The sequence below is a fragment of the Sceloporus undulatus genome, chromosome 5 (genome assembly GCF_019175285.1).
Source record: "Sceloporus undulatus isolate JIND9_A2432 ecotype Alabama chromosome 5, SceUnd_v1.1, whole genome shotgun sequence".
NCBI lineage: Eukaryota > Metazoa > Chordata > Lepidosauria > Squamata > Phrynosomatidae > Sceloporus > Sceloporus undulatus.
In genome coordinates, this window is record NC_056526.1 from 81,038,542 (window position 1) to 81,060,944 (window position 22,403).

General features: G+C 42.7%; 1 protein-coding gene across 3 annotated transcripts; it reads right to left on the bottom strand.

Annotated features, from left to right (window-relative positions):
* Nucleotides 1-683: 683 nt before the first annotated feature.
* GTSE1 (G2 and S-phase expressed 1) lies at nucleotides 684-17,712 on the bottom strand. 3 transcript variants are annotated; one of them, XM_042470652.1, is made up of 12 exons: nucleotides 17,413-17,712; nucleotides 13,641-13,723; nucleotides 12,327-12,384; nucleotides 11,629-12,247; nucleotides 10,972-11,136; nucleotides 10,057-10,198; nucleotides 7,438-7,785; nucleotides 7,231-7,303; nucleotides 6,055-6,309; nucleotides 5,607-5,778; nucleotides 2,586-2,729; nucleotides 684-1,062 (listed from the first exon to the last, which is right to left on the bottom strand). In XM_042470652.1, exons 1-12 carry the CDS (start codon nucleotides 17,613-17,615, stop codon nucleotides 979-981), a joined length of 2,346 nt encoding a protein of 781 aa, XP_042326586.1. In that variant the 5' UTR covers nucleotides 17,616-17,712; the 3' UTR covers nucleotides 684-978. The 3 variants fall into 3 exon arrangements, with proteins under 3 accessions (XP_042326586.1, XP_042326587.1, XP_042326588.1); XM_042470653.1 differs by having other exon boundaries at nucleotides 17,382-17,545; XM_042470654.1 differs by lacking the exon at nucleotides 17,413-17,712 and adding an exon at nucleotides 14,663-14,971.
* Nucleotides 17,713-22,403: the final 4,691 nt, after the last annotated feature.

Genomic DNA, 22,403 nt, shown 5'->3' on the forward strand with positions numbered 1-22,403 from the left:
AAATCTTACCAAGAAAACCTTATGATAGGTTCAAAAGAAGTCAGAGTTGACTTGAAGGCATAACAACTAAAGCATCTTATTTCAGTGTTACCTCAGGTGTATCATACAACATCCCCAGTTTCAGTGACCTGCTATGTAGGTTGTTTAAATGAACCAAAAACAGCTTGGACAAAAATGTCCCAACAAATCAATTGCATTTTGCCAGTGCAGTACTTTTATGTCCCAATGTACACAGCAATAAACAAGAAAGCCCCATGCTAATCTCAAAATGCAAGAGCCAGTGTTGTGTAGTGATCTGTATGATGGACTATGATGACTCTGGAGACCAGGGTGTGAATCCTGGCTCGGTCATGTAAATTCACTGGGCAACCCTTGGGCAAGTCATTCAGCTCAGAGGATGCCAATGACAAAACCTCTCTGGAGAAACTTGCCAAGAAAATCCCATGACAGCATAAACAAAACATCACAATAACAAATCCGTTCTGATTTAAGTGATCATTACTGTAAACCTCTGCCACTTGACAAGCTGCATGCTAGTTCCATGTATATTTCACCCATGCTTGGGTCCAAAATGTTTAATAGTAGTGTTCTCATTATAAGGCCTAGCAAGTGCTTGGGATTCTGAATGTTTTCGTTCACCTAGAATTTGGATCTTATACAATTTTAGGAAAACCCACAGCAGATAAATTTATTACTTTATTGTAGTATTTAACAAACATCTAAAATGTTTTGCACAATTTTACAAGTCATATGTAGCAATAAGCTTATTTTAACATGTAGAGCAATTACTAAGAAGTTGATATTTAAACTGTTCTCTCAATCTTCCTAGCAGCAACATATTTATCAAGTGTTCATAGTTTAAAATTTCAAGTATTTTCAAGTCTATTTTTACTGTCTACTACATCCATTGCCTGATGAAAACAAGCCATCTGCTGAACACACAGAAACACTTCCAGTCTCAAAGGTAGGTTCAGAGGATTAGAACTTCAGAAGAGGAGAATCTACATTCTCTTTATTTCCTTCTGGACCAAGTTGGATAAGAGGAGAGCTCAGATCTATTAGCTAGAAAAAGAAAATATACTATTAAGACATTGACTAAATACAATCATTGGATCCTTGAATACCAAGGGACACAACATGTTCCTTGCCATGGTGGCACATGCTTTAGCTACATTGTGATTGGATTATTACTGACAGTCTTTATGTAGCGCTACCTTCGAAGACTTTTCTAAAACTGCAATTAATCCAGAGCAAAGAGGTAACAGTGCTATAGGTCAGTAGTGGTGAACCTATGGCACGGATGCCAGAGGTGGCACTCAGAGCGTTCTCTGTGGGCACATGCTCTCACACCACCAGAGAGTTCACCAGAGTTTGTTACTAGAAAGCCAGAGGAACATGGCACTATGTGATAAATAAGTGGGTTTTGGGTTGCAGTTTGGACACTCGGTCTGTAAAAGGCTTGCCATCACTGCTACAGGTGCTTGCCTGTGGGATCATATTACAAACATCCTGCAATATCTGCACTAGTTACCAATTTATACAGTCACAATTCAAAATGTTGATGAAGACCTTTAAAGCCCATAATTATTACCTGAATTCTAAACTGTGATGAAATGGTCCTTCTCTGTGTCCTAACTGGTCACACTATATTGGAAGGAGTTGGGGACTTCTAAAGGTTTGTACCTGAATTATGGAAATGCTGACCTGAGAGGCTAGGGTAGCACCCATTTGGATTGTATTTAGCCATATGGTGAAGACATCTCTAGACAAGCATTTATTCCGAGTTCTACTCAGTATTTTATCTGCTGCACCTGTCTGCTTTCATCATGATATTTCATAGTTGTTTTGTGTGCTATTATCGATTTCATTTATTGGCCTGCATGATGTACAAACACTAAAAGGGAGTGATATACACATTTTTGTATAGATGGGTGGAAACAGACTGCCCCAAATGGACAGCTTCAAGCCGCTCCTGTGAAAGCCAGGACCCCAATCTGTTTTTTTGCCAGCCCAAAAAGCAACTGCAAAATGCCACTCCTTTTTCAGCTGGCAAAAAGCTGGCTTTTCCCACGCCGCTGTGGCTTTATGGCACTCCAGTAGCCTGCGATGGGTAAACACCACACTGTCAGAACGCCATGAAGTTTCCCCACATGTGGCCGGGTGGGTGGGTGGTGTGACACTAGCTTCCGGGCAGCTTCAGTGTGTACAGTGTCAAAACGCTGCACTCTGTAACTGCTCAGAAGCTGGCGCAAAGGGGTGGCGGTCTGTTTCACCCCTAAGTCTGTGATGTTTTTGTAGATTCCACACACAAAGTTATTAAATTTAAATGTTTATATTGTAATAGCCAGCTAATTCTAGGCCCTTCTCAGTACCCAAGTTCCTAAATTCTTGCACTGTAGTTTGTCTTGCATACATTGTGAGGATATTCCTGTCTGATACTTTATTGTACTTGCATTTAGCACCTATAACAAAAGCCATACAGATGAACTAATACTTAACACTGAAACCAGCATATCTGAAGGAATGATATCCAAGTCCTCATTAAATGAAACCAGTATATTTGTGTGTATACAAGTATACTTTACCTGTCCTGTAGGTTTAACTGGAGCAGCCTTAATAATTTCAGGAGTGTTAAAAAGATCAATGAGAGGTTTGTTTTCACACCTCTGGATGACAATTTTATCTACTCCAATTGGTGTTTTATCCAGTCCAATGTCTACCAGCAAGCTCTAGAAAAATAAAGAGAAACTGTTTAAACATACTAGCTCCTGCCTGCAATTTTATGAAATCATGTTGAACTAGAGAACATGCATAAGAACAGTACTACAATAACAACACTCATAATCTTGAAAAGCCATGTTATCTAGGTTGTTTCTACTCAGCAAGAGGTAGTTCTGGTCAGTCTCTTAATGAAGCCACAACAGAAAGTATAAACAGCAGGGAATGTCCCAAGTAGACTACAAGTCAAAATAACAAAATATTTATCCTATAGGCATGTATATGTGATCTGAAGATATATTAAAGAATTATATATATATATAACTGGTAAAATCAAAATATGGATATGAAATAGAAACTTGTAAAAAGACATGTTATTAAGCTACAACATGAGAACCAGCATGGTATAGTGATTTGAGTTGGACTAGGATACAGGGACATCAGGGTTTGAATCCTCACTAATTGCTTCATACTACTTTGAGGTAGACACTGGTAATTGTTAACATAACTGCCTTTTGGTTTAAATTTTCAAGCTTTACAAATCTCCAACAAAGCATAATTTAAAATAAAGGGAACTAATCTCCTGCATACTGAAACTTCATGAGAACACAGGGAACACCAGGGAGTGCTAGCACCTTGCAACTCTACTTGAAACTTGTTTCTGTATTAGCAGTGTTAAATACTGGGTTTGCAGCAGTGATTTCTGAAGCAGAAATGCTTCCCATTTCACATATTGTTAACTGCTTCTGAGTGGGCCCCAACTCATGGCGACCCTGTGGATGGGATATCTCCAAGACCCCTGGCCTCCACTGCTCTGCTTAAGTCTATGGAGTCAATCCATATGGTGTGTCATTTTCCTTTCTTTATACTGCTCTTCACCTTTCCTAGCATTATTGTTTTTTTTCTATTGAGTCATGCCTTCTCACAATGTGGCTAAAGTATGACACCCTCAATTTAGTCATCTTGGCTTCTAGGGAGAGTTCTGGCTTGATTTGTTCTAGGACCCACTGGTTTGTCGTTTTGGCTGTCCACAGTATCCTCAGCACTCTTCTCCAGCACCACATCTCAATTGATTTTCTTCTTACCCACTTTTTTCACTGTCCAGCTCTCACATCCATACATAATGATGGGGAATATGGTCAGCCCACCCCAACTATGAGCCTGCCACCCATGGATAGCCCTGCCCCATTGACCCCAATGGCAGCATGTGCATATGACTGCACTGCCGCAGCCACTTGCACAATGTGCCACCATTAAAACCAATGGGACCTGAGGTCCTGCTGTTTTTGGCATCTGTAGGTGGGTCTGGAATGGAACCCCCACGGATACGAAGGACCAACTGTATTGTGGCTAGGAAGATTCTGACTTTAGTGCTCGGTTGTATGTCTTTATTAGTTGGGATCTTATCTAGTTCTTTCATAGCTGCCCATCCTATTCCTTGTCTTCTTATTTCTTGACTGCAGTCATTATTCTGATCAATATTTGATCCTAGGTACGGGAACACTTTAGCTATTTTGATTTCTTCATTGTCTAGGTTGAAATTATGTATTTCTTCTGTGGTCATTATTTTTGTTTTCTTTATGTTCAGCATTAAGCCTGCCTTTGCACTTTGGCCTTCCTTAATAAAGTCGCCTCTCCATTTGTGTGGGCCACCTGTTCTGTCCCCTCCGCGTGCAAAAACAGAAATAAGCATATATTCAAGGCCCAGTGGCTTGAATGGGGGCACCTTCCCACAGGCAGCTACAGTCACGCACCCCATTGTTTCTCCGTTTCCCGCTCACTTATACAGTAGGCGCGCCCCTTACGCAGGAAATCCATTCCGGACTCTCCCGCGTAAGGGGAATCGAGCATATGCTATGCTCAAATCCCATTCAAAATAATGGGGCGCATTCCCACAGCGCTCCATGGTGCGTGTGCCCCATTTTTTTGATTGGGGCTTGCCTTCTGCATGAACTCAAGTCTGTGTAAGGCAAGCCCCCGTAAGGGGCAGGCCAGCTGTATGCATGGGATCTCAAGTCAGTGAAAAGAGGGGTGACTGTAATTGTTTTAAGTCTGATGTTTTCCACTAGTGGTATGGTGCCATCCACATATCTTAGATTGTTGGTGTTCCTTCCTCCTATCTTCACTCCTTCTTCTGAGTGTAAACCTGCTATTCTTAGGATATTTTGTGCACACAAGTTGAACAAATAGGGTGACAGAATGCATCCTTGCTTGATCCCTTTGCCAACTGGGAACCGTTCTGTTTCTCCAAATTTTGTTCTAAAAGTAGTACAGATTTCTCATCAGGACTATCCAAATGTATTGGTACTCCCATGAGCTATGGGAAGAAACCAAGGACATAAATAAGGAAGAATGCAGGAAGATGCTAACAATGGCCAAAAGGAAAAAGAAGAAGCAATGGATGATAAATGAAACACTCCATGCAGTAAAGGAAAGAAAAAAAAAAAAAAAGGGGGGGGGGGGAAGAAAGGAAGATAGGAACAAAATCAGAACCATGAATGCAACTGTACAATGCCTAGGGCAGAAAGATAAAGAAAATGATAATATCAATGCAGAGAAATAGAAGACAAGACCCCTCTTCCACAAAATCCAGGATCTAAAAGGGAAGTTCAAACCAAGGGCTGGGATGCTCTATGACAAAAAAAAAGGACATACTACACGATTAAGAAGAAATAAAAGGATGCTGGAGGCAACACACAGTAGAATTATATGAAAGAGACAAAAAATGAATGATAAATGAAGTGAAGAACCGTATGAAGATGAACCCCAAATCCTAAAAAGCAGAGTGGAAGCTGCAATAAGAGAAATTGGGAAATCACCAGGATCAATGATATTCCACTTGAACTGCTACATTGCACTTCATGTACTTGAGATAAAATGCAGCCTACCTCTTTAGCTGGTTCCTCTGCTTTAGTCACCTTCTGTTCCATTTCTTCGGAAGATTTCTCTGGTGAAAAATCAAGCGCAATAGGTATAATCTGTGATGGAGATGAGTCTCCCTCTGTTGAGGACGAGCTAGAGGTGGTCATTCTTGTCTTGCTGTCTTTTGCCCATTTAGAACTAGACAGGAATAGAGTCATGCAGGTTTTATGTTAGACTTTCATGATAATTCTAAAATATTCTAAATTTATCTGAGCATGTGATATTTTGATGCTTGATAATCCAACCTGCAATTTATTTTAGAACTAAGCTCACAAAGAGGCTCTTGCCTATATTGATCTCCCTTGAAATCACAGACCAGCCAACTATACAGAGGGCAATCTGTACATATGTTGAAGTCTACACCAATTAGAACAAACAACAAATATTGTTGGGTTATACCAAGCATGGGTTTACCTAGTGGCTAGTGGTTTTTTGGAAGACACACTGGAGACTTGACGAAGAGGTCCAACATTGGGAGAAGATACTGATCTGGGAATGGTTTGGGGGGTCAGTGTTGGAATTCCTGAGATACGTCGACCAGCAGGTGTAGGCAGTGAAGAAAGTCTTATACTACTGGCAGGAGTTCGCAAACCAGACTTTGCAGCAGAACAGGTCTTTAACACTATCCCTTCTTCTGATGATTTGAGAGGAGGAGTAACTGCAACATTGCTACAAAAATACTAGAAACTTAAAATCACAAATGAAACATGACTTTCCATTTAAGACATCCAGAACATGTCTCTAACACAATCAAGCAGCAGCCCAATTTAAGTTTACTGTGGACAGTTTTAAACCCAAAGTGTTAGTTTATTGGGCAGTCTTCATACTATTAAAACAGATGAACTATTTAACATTATTCAAAATTGTTGACTAAAACTCAAATCAGTATCAGAAATAGTAGACATAATTTTCAAATTAAAAGGAACATTGCAGCAGCAGAAAAGAAAAACATAACTTAAGAGGAATACTATAGATATGCTTAGTTCTAAATGCTGTACTACTCTTTGAGTAAATTCAGCTAGGAAGCTATGGTAGTAACTGAACTCTCAAATAGTTGTACTTCTGTCAGAGGCCACTGTCCCTTAGCACTGGACTGCTGTACAGAAAGAAATGAAAAGAAGCCTTACAATATAATCTATACATTTGGAAGCCTAAACCATGCTTTGATTTGATGTCTAAATTGACAAGTTTACAACTGATGTGCAAATATAGTTTTACAGGCATACTAAAAAGACATAAGGCCATGAAACATGTAGATTGCTCACTACGTACAGGAGTCAGCAATGTGGCCCAGCCTGCTCTTGCCTCAATGTCTCAATTATGTAGATGTCTCAATTATGTAGATGCAGGCAGGGAAGAAAATCAATCTGAGATGGCTGGTGTCTCAAAGTCATCCTCCAGGACATTTCTTCACTATGGATTCTAAAGGTATTTTGAGACATTTCCTTAAGTGGAAGATCTTTATGTCTATCAAATACACCTCCTAAACCACCTTGATATTCCTTCTTTTTCTACCTTCAAAGCAGTTCAAGAGAAGATGAGCAGTGACTTAAGCAGATAGTTAAGAATGGATCATATAGAGAGCATTACCTTCCAATACTTCCACAGGATAATAACCTGACTGGTTGCAATGCTCTGGCAGCTACATTTTTTGAAGACATCTCTACATGAAGGAAAATGACAAAACCAGCAGTTAGATCAACATTTCCCAGCATTATAAACATAGTAATATCACAGACATGTTCCAAAATGTTAGAATATTGTGATTTATCACTTTGGTAAGATCACTGTTCTTACCTTCCATTGAGACTGAAGACGCTGTTTTAGTTTTGAGTTTAGGACTCGAACTCGCTCTTATGTTTCCCAACATACTTTTCCGTACCAGTGTCTGATTAGGATCTGAAACACCTTTCTGAATCCCACTGCCTGAAGAGTCACATGTAACGGCAGCTTTACATTTGGGTGCACTGACAGAAGGCTTTCCTTTATTATCACTTGCAGCTTTTTGTGGATTTCCAGATGTATCAATATGGGAAGTCTTTACCACTGCCATTTTCGCAGGCCTTACCCCAGAAATCTTGCTTGGAGCAATCGAGAGACTGGATCGGTTTGCAAAAGCTTTTGACACAACCCCACTGGTTTGCACTAAGAAAAAAAGGAAAATTCCTATCTGTTACTCAATAGATACATAGATGTACACAAATAAAATTATCAACATCAGTGCACCTAGTGCTTTCAGTGTCATAAAAGCAAAGAAAGGCCTCTGCTGCTAGGAACATGTTGTTCGCACGTCAACACCATATTAAGAGAAACGGAAGTAGATCTGAGACACACAAAGGATATACAGATGCCACTGCATATGGATAGACTGTAGAATGAGTACATGATCAGGACTATGCCAAAGACAAAGTCTGAGAAAGGTTTGACCATAAAAATGCTTGGGAAGATTAACAGGTGCAAGAAGCAAGAAGGGAATACAGATGGAACTATATAAAAGGAACTGTCTACATCTGGGCCAGAAAGCATGCGACCATAGGAGTACCTGATTACAAACATTTCAATGTCAAGTGCTCTGCAATTGATCTAGAAAGAGGTAACCCTCTCTGGCATTCTGCTGAATGAGGAAGAAAAAGATTTTAAAAAAAGTAGTAGTTCCACCCCCTCCCACAAATGCGTGCCCAAAGAGAAATCAAAGTGCCCCATTCCTTGTCTACATTTATTCCATGGTTGTTGCGTGCCTTCATGTTGTTTCGGACTCTGGTAACTCTAAGGCGAAGTATCATGATGTTTTCTTGGCAAGATTTATTCAGATGAGGTTTGCCTTTGCCTTCCTCTGACAGGGAGAAAGTGACTTGCTCAAAGTCACCCAGTGTGTTTCCATGGCTGAGTGGAGATTCAAACCGTGGTCTTCAGAATCCTAGTCCAACACTCACACTGCTACACCACATTGACTCTCCATTACTGAGTGGTCATTTCTGTGCAGGACATACTCAAAATAGTAATTATAATGAACTGTTTGTTTATTTTACCTACTAATTTTCATAATCCAGAAATACATGTAACTGCAGTCACAAAGAGTTTGATGTCTCAGAAATATTGCCTTTGAATAACCACCAAGTATGGAAAATATTTTGCATACAAGCTATGTATTACAATTTAAGTCTGTGACCAGCCATTTTGCTAAATTATGCATGTGAACAATTTACATGTTTGACACATTTTTACTTCTATTGCTGAGTCTGTTTACATCCTATGCATGCACTTTATGACTTCATTTATAATACATGGGGCTAGAACAAACTACATAAAATGCTCTCAGAAACAAAGCAGCTCTCCACACTGAGGCAACAACGGGCTACATCTAGACTTCTGTCTACAAATTATCAGCTTTGAAGAGCTAAATAGAGTCAGATTTCCAATTATAATTCATGCTCAGAGTTTTAATTTAAGATCTTCAATACTATTGTTGCTTTTCAGTGTTAAGTTCTGTTTCCATAATTTACCATTTTGTTGGTTCTTGCCTCTTTTCAATGTCATCACTTTAGTTCCTTTTATAAACTACCCTGTCCTTCACAGATGTTAATTCACAGACAACAACATTCAATTTTTCACATATTTTATCCTACCAACCCCTTTATCAAAAAGCTTGTGTCCCAGCATGATACAAGAAGAAAGCTAGTTTTTTTCCTGAGAAAGACACTTGCATGTTTACAAGTGTTCTGTTTTTTATATTTACTACTTGTGGAAAGTTTTAAGGGGGGAGGGAATGTAGCAGTGTTGTTGTTCATAAGCACAAACAAGAATAACAAATTAGTTGAAAACTGATACTGCTGGGTAGATATTTTCTTGCTATGATACCATCAGCCATAAAAATAATAACATAACAGCATTATTGGCAATACAGTGGACCCTTGTTATACGCTGGGGTTTGGTTCCAAGATCCCCCGTGTATAACAAAATCCGTGTATGCTCAAATCCCATTAAATATAATGGCATAGCAAAATGGTGTCCCTTATAAAAAATAGAAAATCAAGGTTTGGTATCTGAAACTTACACTTTTTTGGAACATTTTCAAACCGTGTATGCTTAAATCTGTGTATTAAAAATCCGTGTATAAGAAGGGTCAACTGTACATTTTATTACTATGACTAATTCCATAATTTTGTTTTTATAAAAATCTTGTCTCCCATCTAAATTACTTCTCTGTTCTACCAATGTTAAATGTACCACCGCTGTAGATGATCATGGCAGTTCTTAGGCTCACATGCTCTGCCTTTCTTTCCCACAAACAAAAGTTCCCCACCTTCACTTTTTATTAAACTACAATTTCCCATTACATATGAAATCAATGAACCATGGCTTGTTTTAAGCAGTTTACTAAAACTAACCAGGATCAATCCATGAGTTAATTGTTACCTTTTCCTTTTTTAGGTGAGAGGGATATACTTGAATTAAAACTCGAGTTCATGCTGGAAACAGAGGATGACGATGAAGATGAAGTGATCCTTCTCATACGGATACTGCCTGAAGGTTTTAGTTGCCTTGTCTTAACCATCAGCTATAAAGGCAATAGTAGATATTTATGTATGGTAAGAACATCTAATGCTGCTGCAATATTGTTACAAAGCCAAGGACATCTAACTATGTTGCCACACAAATGAATACATGTATTTCTGAAAATTAAAGTTACTGCATCTCTCTGTAGTTCATAGTTTTGAATGCAATCTCACAAATCTTTGTACTTGATCACTCACCCCACTCTACTGTAACATACAGAGCCTCCTGGGTTCAGAAGAGAGATTAAGCCAAATCATATAGCAGTCTGTTTCTCTAAGACAGAAGTAGGCATAGTGTTGCCCTCCACACGGTGGACTGCATCTCCCTGTTCTGGCAATTGTAAGAAATCGAACTGGGATGCATCGATCTGGCCTGACATGGATTCAGCCTGATCCTGGGTTAAAAGATAGTCTGCCACAAAGTTCTTGTGCGCCCCTTACCTTACTCTCCCATTGCCGCTACTGAAAATACCTCTGTTGATACAGCCAGGTGCCCCATTTCCATGTCAGCCATGACGATGGGGTCTTTCAGAAGCAATAATGGCAGAGTAAAGAAGCATGTGGAGATACTTGGGTCTGTTGCATGAAGAACAGGCAGGCATGTAAACATCAGCCCATCCCCATGCCAGCCTGAGGACCGATCTGCTCAGCCCAGTCATACATCACTAGATTCTTTGTTACAGGTACACTTTTATACAGTAACTGTAAGAGAGCAGCGATATCTGAAATCAGCTAGAATATTGAGTTAGAAGTTACACTAATTAAGATTATTCACCTTGCTGGGAGTAGGAAGAGTCTGGTTCTCTTGTGTTGAGGAACTGTTAGAGAATAACTCTCCATCTGAAGCAACACCTGATTTATCAGAGAGCAAATCTTCAGATGATCCCATACTGTTCTGATTATTCCTGCTGGAAGAACTTGACAATTTCCCTTGTTTGGGCTGAAATATTTAAAATGTATTTTTTTAGAAACAGACCAATATAAAATCTTTCATGCTCATTTGTTCTCTTTCTTAACCCTCCCCCCAAAAAAAATCTCCAAGAAGGGAAGGAGAAAAACAACTAAGGTCCCATTAAATAATTAAGTAAGAGATAGCATGGAAAGAAAGGTAGATCTTATGAGACAAGCTTGTTAGTACAGTGGGCACTTGTTATCATCCACTGGGGTTTGGTTCCAGGACACACACACACACGGTGGATAACAAAATCTGTGGATGCTCAAGTCCCATTCAATCCAACGGCATCACAAAATGGTGTCTCTTATATAAAAAAGAAAATCAAAGTTTGCTATTAGGAATGTATGTTTTTTGAATATTTTCAAGCCATGAATGCTTGAATACATGGACAAAAAATCCATGGATAAAAAAATCCGTGGATAAGGAGGACTGACTGTACTCCCTAAGCTTTCTGTTATTTAGAAGAAAAAAACCTACCTGTCCCACTATTACGTTATTGCTGCTTTCAGAATTAGATGTTTTTTTTGCATTCTGAAATGTGCTTGGTTTTTTAATGTTTTTGTCACTCCTTGATTGAGACAAATACATGATTGATGCTTTGGATAATTTATCCAGCTGCCTAGGACTAGATGCATTCAGAAGCCTTTGTGGACAATGAGAATCCTCTGTTGGTCTAACAGGGTGCCATGAACATTTCTGAAATGAAGGTGGCCGTTGGGAAATTGGGCTTTCCCCCACAGAGTAAGTGTCTCTCTTAATTGACTTTGGACTTTTATCCATTACTATTCCTCTCTCAAGTATTTTCAGTTTTGACTTTGATTCCTGCACAAACTTTTCTACAGTCTCTGTTTTCCGTTCTTCCTGCTGGTCAGTATTGTTTCTTTTTGTTTTGCTTGCACTTTGTAACTGCACTGCTATCAGATGAGCTTCTTTAAAAATTTCTACAAATTTTTCTGCAGCAAGCGGACTCCATGTTGCTTTATCCAAAAGGGATGGTGAGATTTTATCTGCAGACCCTTCTGGAGACTCAAGTGATACAGCAATACATTTTTCTTTATGGCCTATTGGTCCAATAAAAACTTCATCTTCATTTTCACTAAAAGACAAGACAGCAAATTAGACGTCTGAAAGGAAAACCTTTTGTTTTTTAATAATGCACTTTTGCTTTAGTTTACCTTACAGGAGACAGCAAAAAGTCAAAGTCAAATTTTTCATCTGTCAGGAAGGAAACATCTGCAATTACAAGGGTACATCATTTATTGCTATATCATTGATCAAGATTGACATCATTCTATCAATAATATGTTAGGATATTCCTCTTTGCCACACTGAAATTACAGTGCTAGAATCCACTGTAACAAGATTTTATTGTTCCACAAGAAAGCATAGAATCAATTTCTAATGTAACCTGGAGTATATACCCAATCCGAAAAGGATCTCTTGTGCACAGGCAAAATTTTCTATACACTGTACATTTGTTATTCTGGATCAGCTGCTGAGTGTGTAGGTATAACTATTTGATTGCCATATTAAATACCAAGGGGTGTGGGTGTACTAAATCCACATTCTCTCTATTTCCTCAAAGAACAGATAATTGGCCCTGTCAGACCTGTTAACAATGACCATACATTCACATGGGGCAATTACTGCTGCCCCAAAGAGTCTCTGGATTCATCCATAACACCAGAATGAAATTCTACATGCACTTGAATTAAGCTAGTCTTCCATGGGTTTCCAGAGGGAGTACACACAGTTATTTATAATGGGCAACTCAGTGTAAACCAGTGATATCAACAATAGGATTGCAAAGGTTTTTTAAAAAGCAACCTGAGAATAGTTGTTCGTTGTTCCCAGTAATCAACTGCAATTAATCCAGAATGAGGAATTCATTATTTTTAAAAATTTTGTCCAAGAGTCCTTTCAATAATCAACTGTTAACAGACCAGATATCACTACAATCCTTTAAGTCAAAGGATTTCAAGCTACTTTTGCTTCTAGAACCAGCCAGGCATTATTTTAAGCATTTTATTACCATCCTTTACTTTTTGTAATCATATTTTATTAGCACTGCATATCAAAAATAAAAGAGTACAGTTGCTGGGTTGTTAAAGACAACAGGAAGATAAGCAATGAGGAAAGCAGGGAAAGTGTTCTAGCATAGTCATTACAATGCAGCATATCTGGCCCATTTGCTACTACTGATTTCAATTTGTTTGCCAGTTGCTTCCTTTCTGCCTCTGGAAGACTGTACACTGGTGGACTACTCATAGCTGGGTGTAGTGAAGTTCTGGACACAGAGGAAAACTACTTGAGGGAACAGCCATCAGTGATTCATCACTTGAACCACTCTTGCTATCATCAAGTGGACTGAGCTTGATTTCAGATATATCCCATGACAAGCATTGCAAAGTAATTACAAAGCACTTTACAAGTCCATCAATGTTTTATGACTTATCCCATTCACTGTTCCTTAAAAAAAAGCCACTTACCATTATTCATACACTCACTGGAGTTTGCTTCTATCATCTTACATTCTGAATGCGAGACTGCTTTCAAGTCTTCCATGGTATAACTGCAAAACAATTCTGATGTATTAAAGACAGCTCATAGTTCCAGGAATCACTTATCAGCCCAATATACTATCAAGAAATCCAAACCAGCACCACTTATATTTCTTGACAGTTACTGATACAGATATTATTTTTATATGTCCACACCAAACTGTTCAAGAATACACTCTGAGCAGATCTCAATAATACATCATTTCTGTGCAATGGGAAAGACATTCTCTGAGATTCAGCTGCATAACATGAACATGGCAAGGATTGTATCTGGCATTTTATATCATCCTTTACCCCCCATCTCTACTTGTGGCAAACATAATCCACATTCTACAAATTTTTATAACAAGAAGAAATACATTGCAGATGGCCCTACTGTTGGGTAGAGAATAAAATCCAGTAAGTGTCAATAAACTCTGGTTTTATTACATGGGTCTTTGCCACACATAAATCAGCTGGAACACAATATAAAGCATGAAGGTCAGGCTCAAAGCCAGAATGGAGCTACTCTAAGACTATTAAAATCTCACTATATAATGTTGTACAAACTTTAGGTGGCACTCTGTTGTTATGTGTTCTTCCACTGCAGAAACACTTTGCAAGGCATAAGAGAATGCAGCGCAGTAAAAACAAATTTACAAATTTGCATTAAAATGATTTTTAGATCTAAAGAGGTAACAGAGTCACTCCTATTCAACAACTGAAATTAATTTTATATCATGTAATTTGTAAAGATTATTTAGGTAAAAGCAACATTTTATATTTCTCCTTCAATCACTATTTGGATGGACACTGGTTTTCAAGTCACTATTTTTCATTCATGGTCCTTTGCAATAGCATTAGAGAAAACTAATTTCCCTGGGCAAGTGCCTTTCTATTTCGTGGTTGTAGTCTTTTCTCTCATTTCATTGGAGTAAGTTTAGCAATGGGGAGGGAGTGTTCACACACACCTTCAAAGGGATTGAGCAATGTGGTTTCTCAAACAAGTCTCCAGATACATCTGATCCACAAGAGCCTTGCCATGAGATAACTAAACTTCAACTGAGTTTAATACATAGATAGCATTGTTTGTTGTTTTGATATATTCTTTTCCAATCTGTTCAGCTCCATTTGGTCTTGCCTGAAAAGAAAAATGCCCTCCCTCCAGCCACCATCCAGAGGGAGAGAAAGCCAAGCCAGCTGCATCAGGCCTAATCAGGGTAAGAAGAAGGGCCCTCCCTTCAGTCCATCTGCCATGGTCCAGGCCTCCGAGGAAGATAAGATCTGCTGGACTTTTCCCTTCCCCACTGCCATTCTCTTCTCCTTTTGTGTCTTGTAAGCCTGAGGACAGGGAAATGTCTAATTAACAATTTGTAAGCCACTCTGATAGCCTTTTGGCTGAAGAGTGGGGTATAGATAAATTATTATTATTATTATTTATTAATTTGGCTTGCAGACCGTATCTCCTTGCATGACATGGCCTGGGCTCTCACGTCTACAGGAGAGGCCCTTCTCTCAGTCCCACCACCATCGCAAGCAGAGTTAGTGAGGAAGCGAGAGAGGGCCTTCTTGGTGGCTGCTCCTAGACTCCAGAACTCCCTTTTCAGAGGAGCCAAAATGGCCCCCTCCTTCTTGTCCTTCTGCCAGAAGGCTAAGACATTTTAATGTATACAGGCATTTAAAACATAAAGTCTTTAAATAACGGTCTGGGGTGTGTTGTTTTAAAATATACTGTTTTGAAGTGCTTTTGTCTTTTTAAACCTGTATTTCATTCTTTTAACAAGCGATCTGTTTTAATATTGTAATAGTTTAATTCCATTTTAATGCTCACGTTTGTATGTTTTTAATCATACTGCTCTTTTAAACTGTAAGCAACAGTCCCAATTTTGGGGAGAAAGCGGGATATAAGTAACAACAACAACAACAATAATGCATAACCTATTCCCTCCCCTGTTCAAAAGCGACGTTACAGTCTGCCCTACATATCCATGGAGCTTCTGTTCTGGCCTCCCCCCCCCCCCATGGTAAAAACTGCAGGACCTCAAGTCCCCATGTTTTTTAATGGCAGGGTACCATGTGCCACTGCATGCATGCACTGCCATTAGGGACAATAGGGCAGGACCATCCACAGATGCTCAAATCTGCAGATGGCTAGCCCACACTTGGGGCTGGTGGACTGTACTTCATCTTGGTTATCACAGACCCATGTGGAGATCTAAGAAAAAGGAATACAACACCAGAACCTGGGATTGGGAAAAAGCTGGGATGGATAGGGCTATTTTTGCTGCTGGCTGCATCACTCCCAGCTAGTCATGTGTTGCGGGTGAATTTGATGGATGTGACCTATCTGAAAAGTGGTGTTCCAAGACATGGTTTGGGGATATTGTCATGTTAATAAAAGCATAACATTTGTTATGTTTACATTCTGAAATATTGTACTCAACCATGCCTATTGTATCCCAATGCTTTTAGCAGTAAGTTGCCATGTGCCTTCAAATTGTTTCTGACCTACGGAGGGCCTGAGGTGAAACTGACAAGATTTGTTCAGAGGAAGTTTGCCATTGCCTCTCTGAGGCTGAAAGAGTGTAATTTGCCCAAAGTCACCCAGTGGGTTTCATGGCCAAGCTGGGATTCAAACTCTAGTCTTCAGAGTCATAGTCCAACATTTAAACCACTACAAATAGCTCTATCCATCCCAGCTTTTTCCCAGTCCCGAGTTCTGGTGTTGCATTCCTTTTTCTTACATCTCCGCAGGGGTCTGAGATAACCAAAATGAAGTGCAGTCTGGCTTTTATCCAGTCCACCAATAATTAAGAGCTTGACTTTCAGGATACTCTGAAGCAAGAGCTCCTCTGAGCGTACGCAGAGTCTCCTCCTTGTTCAAACGCTGGCTGAGAGGGAATAAGGGCTAAGAAAATCTCCTTTGTCAAGGCCTAGTTAAATATCTTGTAGCACTTTTGACACTAACTGAAGGAAAGAAATTGGCAGCATGAGCTTCCGTAGACTTCAGCCTACTTCCTCAGATGCTTTTGGAAGCAGACTGAAGTCTAGGAAAGCTCATGCTGCCAATGTCTTTCTTTCAGTGCGTCTCAAAGGTGCTACAAGAGCTCTCTGCATGTTGTTGCGTCGTTGTCGTGCCTCCGAGTTATTTCCAACTTACGGCAACCCTAAGGCGAACCTGTCATGGAGTTTTCTTGGCAGGTTTCTTTCAGGCAAGCTGAGTCCACAGACTAACGTGGCTATATCTTTGGGTTCTAGTTAAACGTCTCTTTCAAGCAGATAGACAACACCAAATACAGCCTCCCCACACTTCCTAGGGTGCATCTATGCTGCAGAAACAACACAGCCTGGCACCACTTTAAGTGCTGTAGCTCCACCCTGGGATTTATACTTTCGCAGGGCCTTGGTTTGAGAGTTGTAGTACGACTCTGGAGACTAGGATTCGATTCCCAACTTGGCCATGAAACCCACTGGGTGACACTGGGCAAGTCACATACTCTCAGCCTCAGGGGAAGAAGGACAAACCTCTGAACAAACCCTGCCAAGAAAACCCCATGATAGCTTCACCTGGTTGTTGTGTGCCTTGAATTCAACCCTAAGGCAAAGCTATCATGGGGTTTTCTTAGCAAGGTTTGTCCAGAGGAGGTTAAAGCGGTGTCAAACTGGGTTATTTCTACAGTGTAGACGCACCCCTAGGCAAAGACAACTGCTGCGCTGTTACCCTTCCGCCTCCAAGCGCCGAGATCCAGTTCCAAAGCGACTCCCTTCTGGTCTGTCCTGAGAAAGAAAAGCTTCAAGGCTACCCGCCGCGCCACCAGAGCTTGAAATGGCCGCCCCGTCCTTCAAACCGCCCCTCGCCTCCTCATTGGCGGATTCAAACCACGCTCGCGGCCTATCACCGCCCGCGCTGAACGGTCTCTCCATCCTTCACTAGAGCATTGTGGGAGTTGGAGTTTGAAGACATTTCTCCCCTTCCCTGTCACAGAGAAGAACCATAGAGATGAAACTACGTATTATGGCCCAGAGAGGCTTGGGAAGCTATGGCCCTGCTGCAATAGATAGCTCTGGAAAGAGTTTCTCTCGGGCGCCCTCTGTCGACGGGCCCAGGTTCTAGTCCAGTGGTTCCCAAACTGCTCTTTAAGGGATTTTGGACTTCAGCTCCCAGAATCCCAGGCTATTGACCAACATGGCTCAACAACGGGAAGAAAAGAACGTTAGGCTCACGTGACAGAAAATGGAGTCCTTTTCTGACACCCAGAACTCCAACCCCAGCATGCAACGGAAGAAGTCAGCTCACTGACAGAAAATTGAGTCCTTTCCCCCCGAACTCCAACTCCCAGCATGCAAAGGGAGGAAAGTTCACTCACGTGACAGAAAATGGGAGTCCTTTCCCACTCCCAGAACTCCAACTCCCAGATGCAAAGCGGAAGAAAGTTCAGCTCACGTGACAGAAAATGGGAGTTCCTTTCCACTCCCAGAACTCCCAACTCCAGCATGGCAAAGCTGGAGAAGTTTCCCCCTCAAAACTCCAATCCCAGCATGCAAGCGGGAAAGAGGTCGCTCAGTGAAGAAAATGGGCGTCCTTTCCCACTCCCAGAACTCCAACTCCCAGCATGCAAAGCGGAAGAAGTTTTGCTCACGTGACAGAAAATGGAGGTCCTTTCCCCCTCCCAGAACTCCAACTCCCAGCATGCAAGGGAAGAAGTTGCTCACGTGACAGAAAATGGGAGTCCTTTCCCACCCCAGAACTCCAACTCCCAGCATGCAAAGCGGAAGAGAGTTCACGTGACAGAAAATGGAGTCCTTTCCCACTCCCAGAACTCCAACTCCCAGCATGCAAAGCGGGAAGTTCAGCTCAGTGACAGAAAATGGGAGTCCTTTCCCACTCCAGAACTCCCAACTCCCCAGCATGCAAAGGGGAAAAGTCAGCTCCCGTGACAGAAAATGGGAGTCCTTCCCACTCCAGAACTCCAACTCCCCGGATGCAAAGGGAAGGAGTTCAGCTCACGTGACAGAAAATGGGGTCCTTTCCCACTCCCAGAACTCCAACTCCCAGCATGCAAAGCGGAGAAGTTCAGCTCACGTGACAGAAAATGGGAGTCCTTTCCCACTCTCAAACTCCAACTCCCAGCAGCAAAGACGGGAAAGGGCAGCTCACGTGAAAAAGAAAAATGGGGTCCTTCCCACTCCAGAACTCAACTCTCCCAGCATGCAAAGCGGAAAGTTTGCTACGTGACAGAAAATGGGAGTCCTTTCCCACTCCAGAAACTCCAACCCCAGCATTGCAAAGCGGAAGAGTTTGCTTCACGTGACAGAAAATGGGAGTCCTTTCCCACCCCCCGAACTCCAACTCCCGCAAGCACGATGGGAAAAGCATGCCCCACGTGACAGAAAATGGGAGTCCTTTCCCACTTTAGAACTCCAACTCCCAGCATACACCGAGATAGCTTTTCCCGCTTGCATGCTGGGAGTTGAGTTGTGGAGTGGGAAAGGACTCCCATTTTCTGTCACGTGAGCATGCTTTTCCCTCGGTGTCGCTGGGAGTGGGAAAGACTCCCCTTTTCTGTCACGTGAGGTCCATTTCTGTCAGTGAGGTCGCTTTTTCCCTGTGCATGCTGGGAGTGAAGTTCTGGAGTGGGAAAGGACTCCCATTTCTGTCACGTGAGGCTGCTTTTCCGCTTGCATGCTGGGAGTTGAGAGTTCTGGGGTGAAAGGACTCCCATTTTGTCACGTGAGCTGCTTTCCCGCTTGCATGCTGGAGTTGGAGTTTTGGGAGTGGGAAAGGACTCCCATTTTCTGTCACGTGAGCTGCTTTCTCGCTTGCATGCTGGGAGTGGAGTTCTGGGAGTGGGAAAGGACTCCCATTTTCTGTCAAGTGGCTGCTTTCTCCACTTGCTGCTGGGAGTTGGAGTTCTGGGAGTGGGAAAGGACTCCCCTTTTCTGTCCCGTGAGCTGCCTTTTCCGCATTGCATGCTGGGAGTTGAGTTTGTGGAGTGGGAAGGACTCCATTTCTGTCACAGTGCCTGCTTTCCCGCTTGCATGCTGGGGTTGGAGTTCTGGGAGTGGGAAAGGACTCCCATTTCTTGTCACGTGATCTGCTTTTCCCTCTTGCATGCTGGGAGTTGGAGTTCTGGGAGTGGAAAGGACTCCCATTTTCTGTCACGTGAGGTGGCGCTTTTCCGCTTGCATGCTGGGAGTTGGAGTTTGGGAGTGGAAAGGACTCCCATTTTCTGTCACGTGAGCGCTTCTTCCGTTGCATGCTGGGATGTTGGAGTTTGGGAGGAAAGGACTCCCATTTTCTGTCACGTGAGTGCTTTTCCGCTTGCATGCTGGGATTGGGTTCTGGGGGTGGGAAGGACTCCCATTTTCGTCACGTGAGCTGCTTTTCCCGCTTGATGCTGGGAGTTGGAGTTCTGGGGTGGGAAAGGACTCCAATTTTGTCACGTGAGCTGCTACTTTCTTTCGCATGCATGGGGAGTTGGAGTTCTGGGAGTGGGAAAGGACTCCCATTTTCTGTCACCTGAGCTGCTTTTCCGCTTGCATGCTGGGAGTTGGAGTTCTGGGAGTGGGAAAGGACTCCCATTTTCTGTCACGTGAGTGTTCTCCCGCTTGCATGCTGGGGTTGGAGTTTTGGGAGTGGAAAGGACTCCCCTTTTCTGTCACGTTAGTGCTCTCCGCTTTCATGCTGGGAGTTGGAGTTTTGGGGGAAAGGACTCCCATTTTCTGTCACGTGGCTGCTTTTCCGTTGCATGCTGGGAGTTGAGTTCTGGAGTGGGAAAGGACTCCCATTTTCTGTCACGTGAGCGTTGCTTCTCCGCTTGCATGCTGGAGTTGGAGTTCTGGGTGGGAAAGGACTCCCATTTTCTGTCACGTGAGCTGCTTTTCCGCTTGCATGCTGGGAGTTGGAGTTTTGGAGTAGAAAGGACTCCCATTTTCTGTCACGTGAGCTGCTTCCTCGCTTGCATGCTGGGAGTTGAGTTCTTGGAGTGGGAAGGACTCCCATTTCTGTCACGTGAGGCTGCTTTCTCGCTTGCATGCTGGGAGTTGAAGTTCTGGGATGGGAAAGGACTCCCATTTTCTGTCACGTGAGCTTACTTCCCGCTTGCATGCTGGGAGTTGAAGTTCTGGGAGTGGAAAGGACTCCCATTTTCTGTCCGTGAGCTGCTTTTCCGCTTTGCATCTGGGAGTTGGAGTTCTGGGAGTGGGAAAGGACTCCCATTTCTGTCACGTGAGGCTCTTTTCCCTCGTGCATGCTGGAGTTGGTTCTGGGAGTGGGAAAGGACTCCCTTTTCTGTCACGTGAGGCTGCTTTTCCCCGTTGCATGCTGGGGTGGAGTTCTGGGGTTGGAAAGACTCCCATTTTCTGTCACGTGGGCTGCTTTTCCCTCGCATGCTGGGGTTGAAGTTCTGGGAGTGGAGAAGGACTCCCATTTCTGTCACGTGGGCTGCTTTTCCCCGTTGGCTGCTGGGAGTTGAAGTTCTGGATGGAAGGACTCCCATTTTCGTCACGTGAGGCTGCTTTTCCCTCGTGCCTGCTGGAGTTGAAGTTCTGGAGTGGGAAAGGACTCCCATTTTCTGTCACGTGAGGCTGCTTTTCCCGTTGCATGCTGGGAGTGAGGTTCTGGGAGTGGAAAGGACTCCCATTTCTGTCACGTGAGGCTGCTTTTCCCTCGTGCATGCTGGGAGTTGAAGTTCTGGGAGTGGAAAGGACTCCCATTTTCTGTCACGTGAGGCATGCTTTTCCCTCTGCCTGCTGGGAGTTGGAGTTCTGGGAGTGGAAAGGACTCCCATTTCTGTCACTGAGGCCTTTTCCCCATGCATTCTGGGAGTTGAGTTCTGGGAGTGGGAAAGGACTCCATTTTCTGTCACGTGAGCTGCTTTTTCTCGTGCATGCTGGGTTGAAGTTCTGGGAGTGGAAAGGACTCCCATTTTCTGTCACGTGAGGTGCTTTTTCCCCATTGCATGCTGGGAGTTGAAGTTCTGGGAGTGGAAAGGACTCCCATTTTCTGTCACGTGAGGCTGCTTTTCCTCTGCATGCTGGGAGTTGAAGTTCTGGGAGTGGGGAAAGGACTCCCATTTTCTGTCACGTGAGGCTGCTTTTCCCTCTGCATGCTGGGAGTTGAAGTTCTGGGAGTGGAAAGAGACTCCCATTTTCTGTCACGTGAGGCTCTTTTCCCTCATGCATGCTGGGAGTTGGAGTTCTGGGAGTGGGAAAGGACTCCCATTTTCTGTCACGTGAGGCAGCTTTTCCCTCGCTGCATGCTGGGAGTTGAAGTTCTGGGGTGGAAAGGACTCCCATTTTCTGTCCGTGGCCTGCTTTTCCCTCGTTGCATGCTGGGAGTTGGAGTTCTGGGAGTGGAAAGGACTCCCATTTTCTGTCACGTGAGGCTGCTTTTCCCGTTGCATGCTGGGAGTTGAAGTTCTGGGAGTGGAAAGGACTCCCATTTTCTGTCACGTGAGCTGCCTTTCCCCTTGCATGCTGGGAGTTGAAGTTCTGGAGTGGGAAAGGACCTCCATTTTCTGTCACGTGAGGCTGCTTTCCTCGCCTGCTGCTGGGAGTTGGGTTCTGGGAGTGGGAAGGACTCCCCTTTTCTGTCACGTGCTGCTCTTTTCCCTCAGTGCATGCTGGGGTGGAGTTTCTGGAGTGGAAAGGACTCCCATTTTCTGTCACGTGAGGCATGCTTTTCCCCGTTGCATGCTGGGAGTTGAAGTT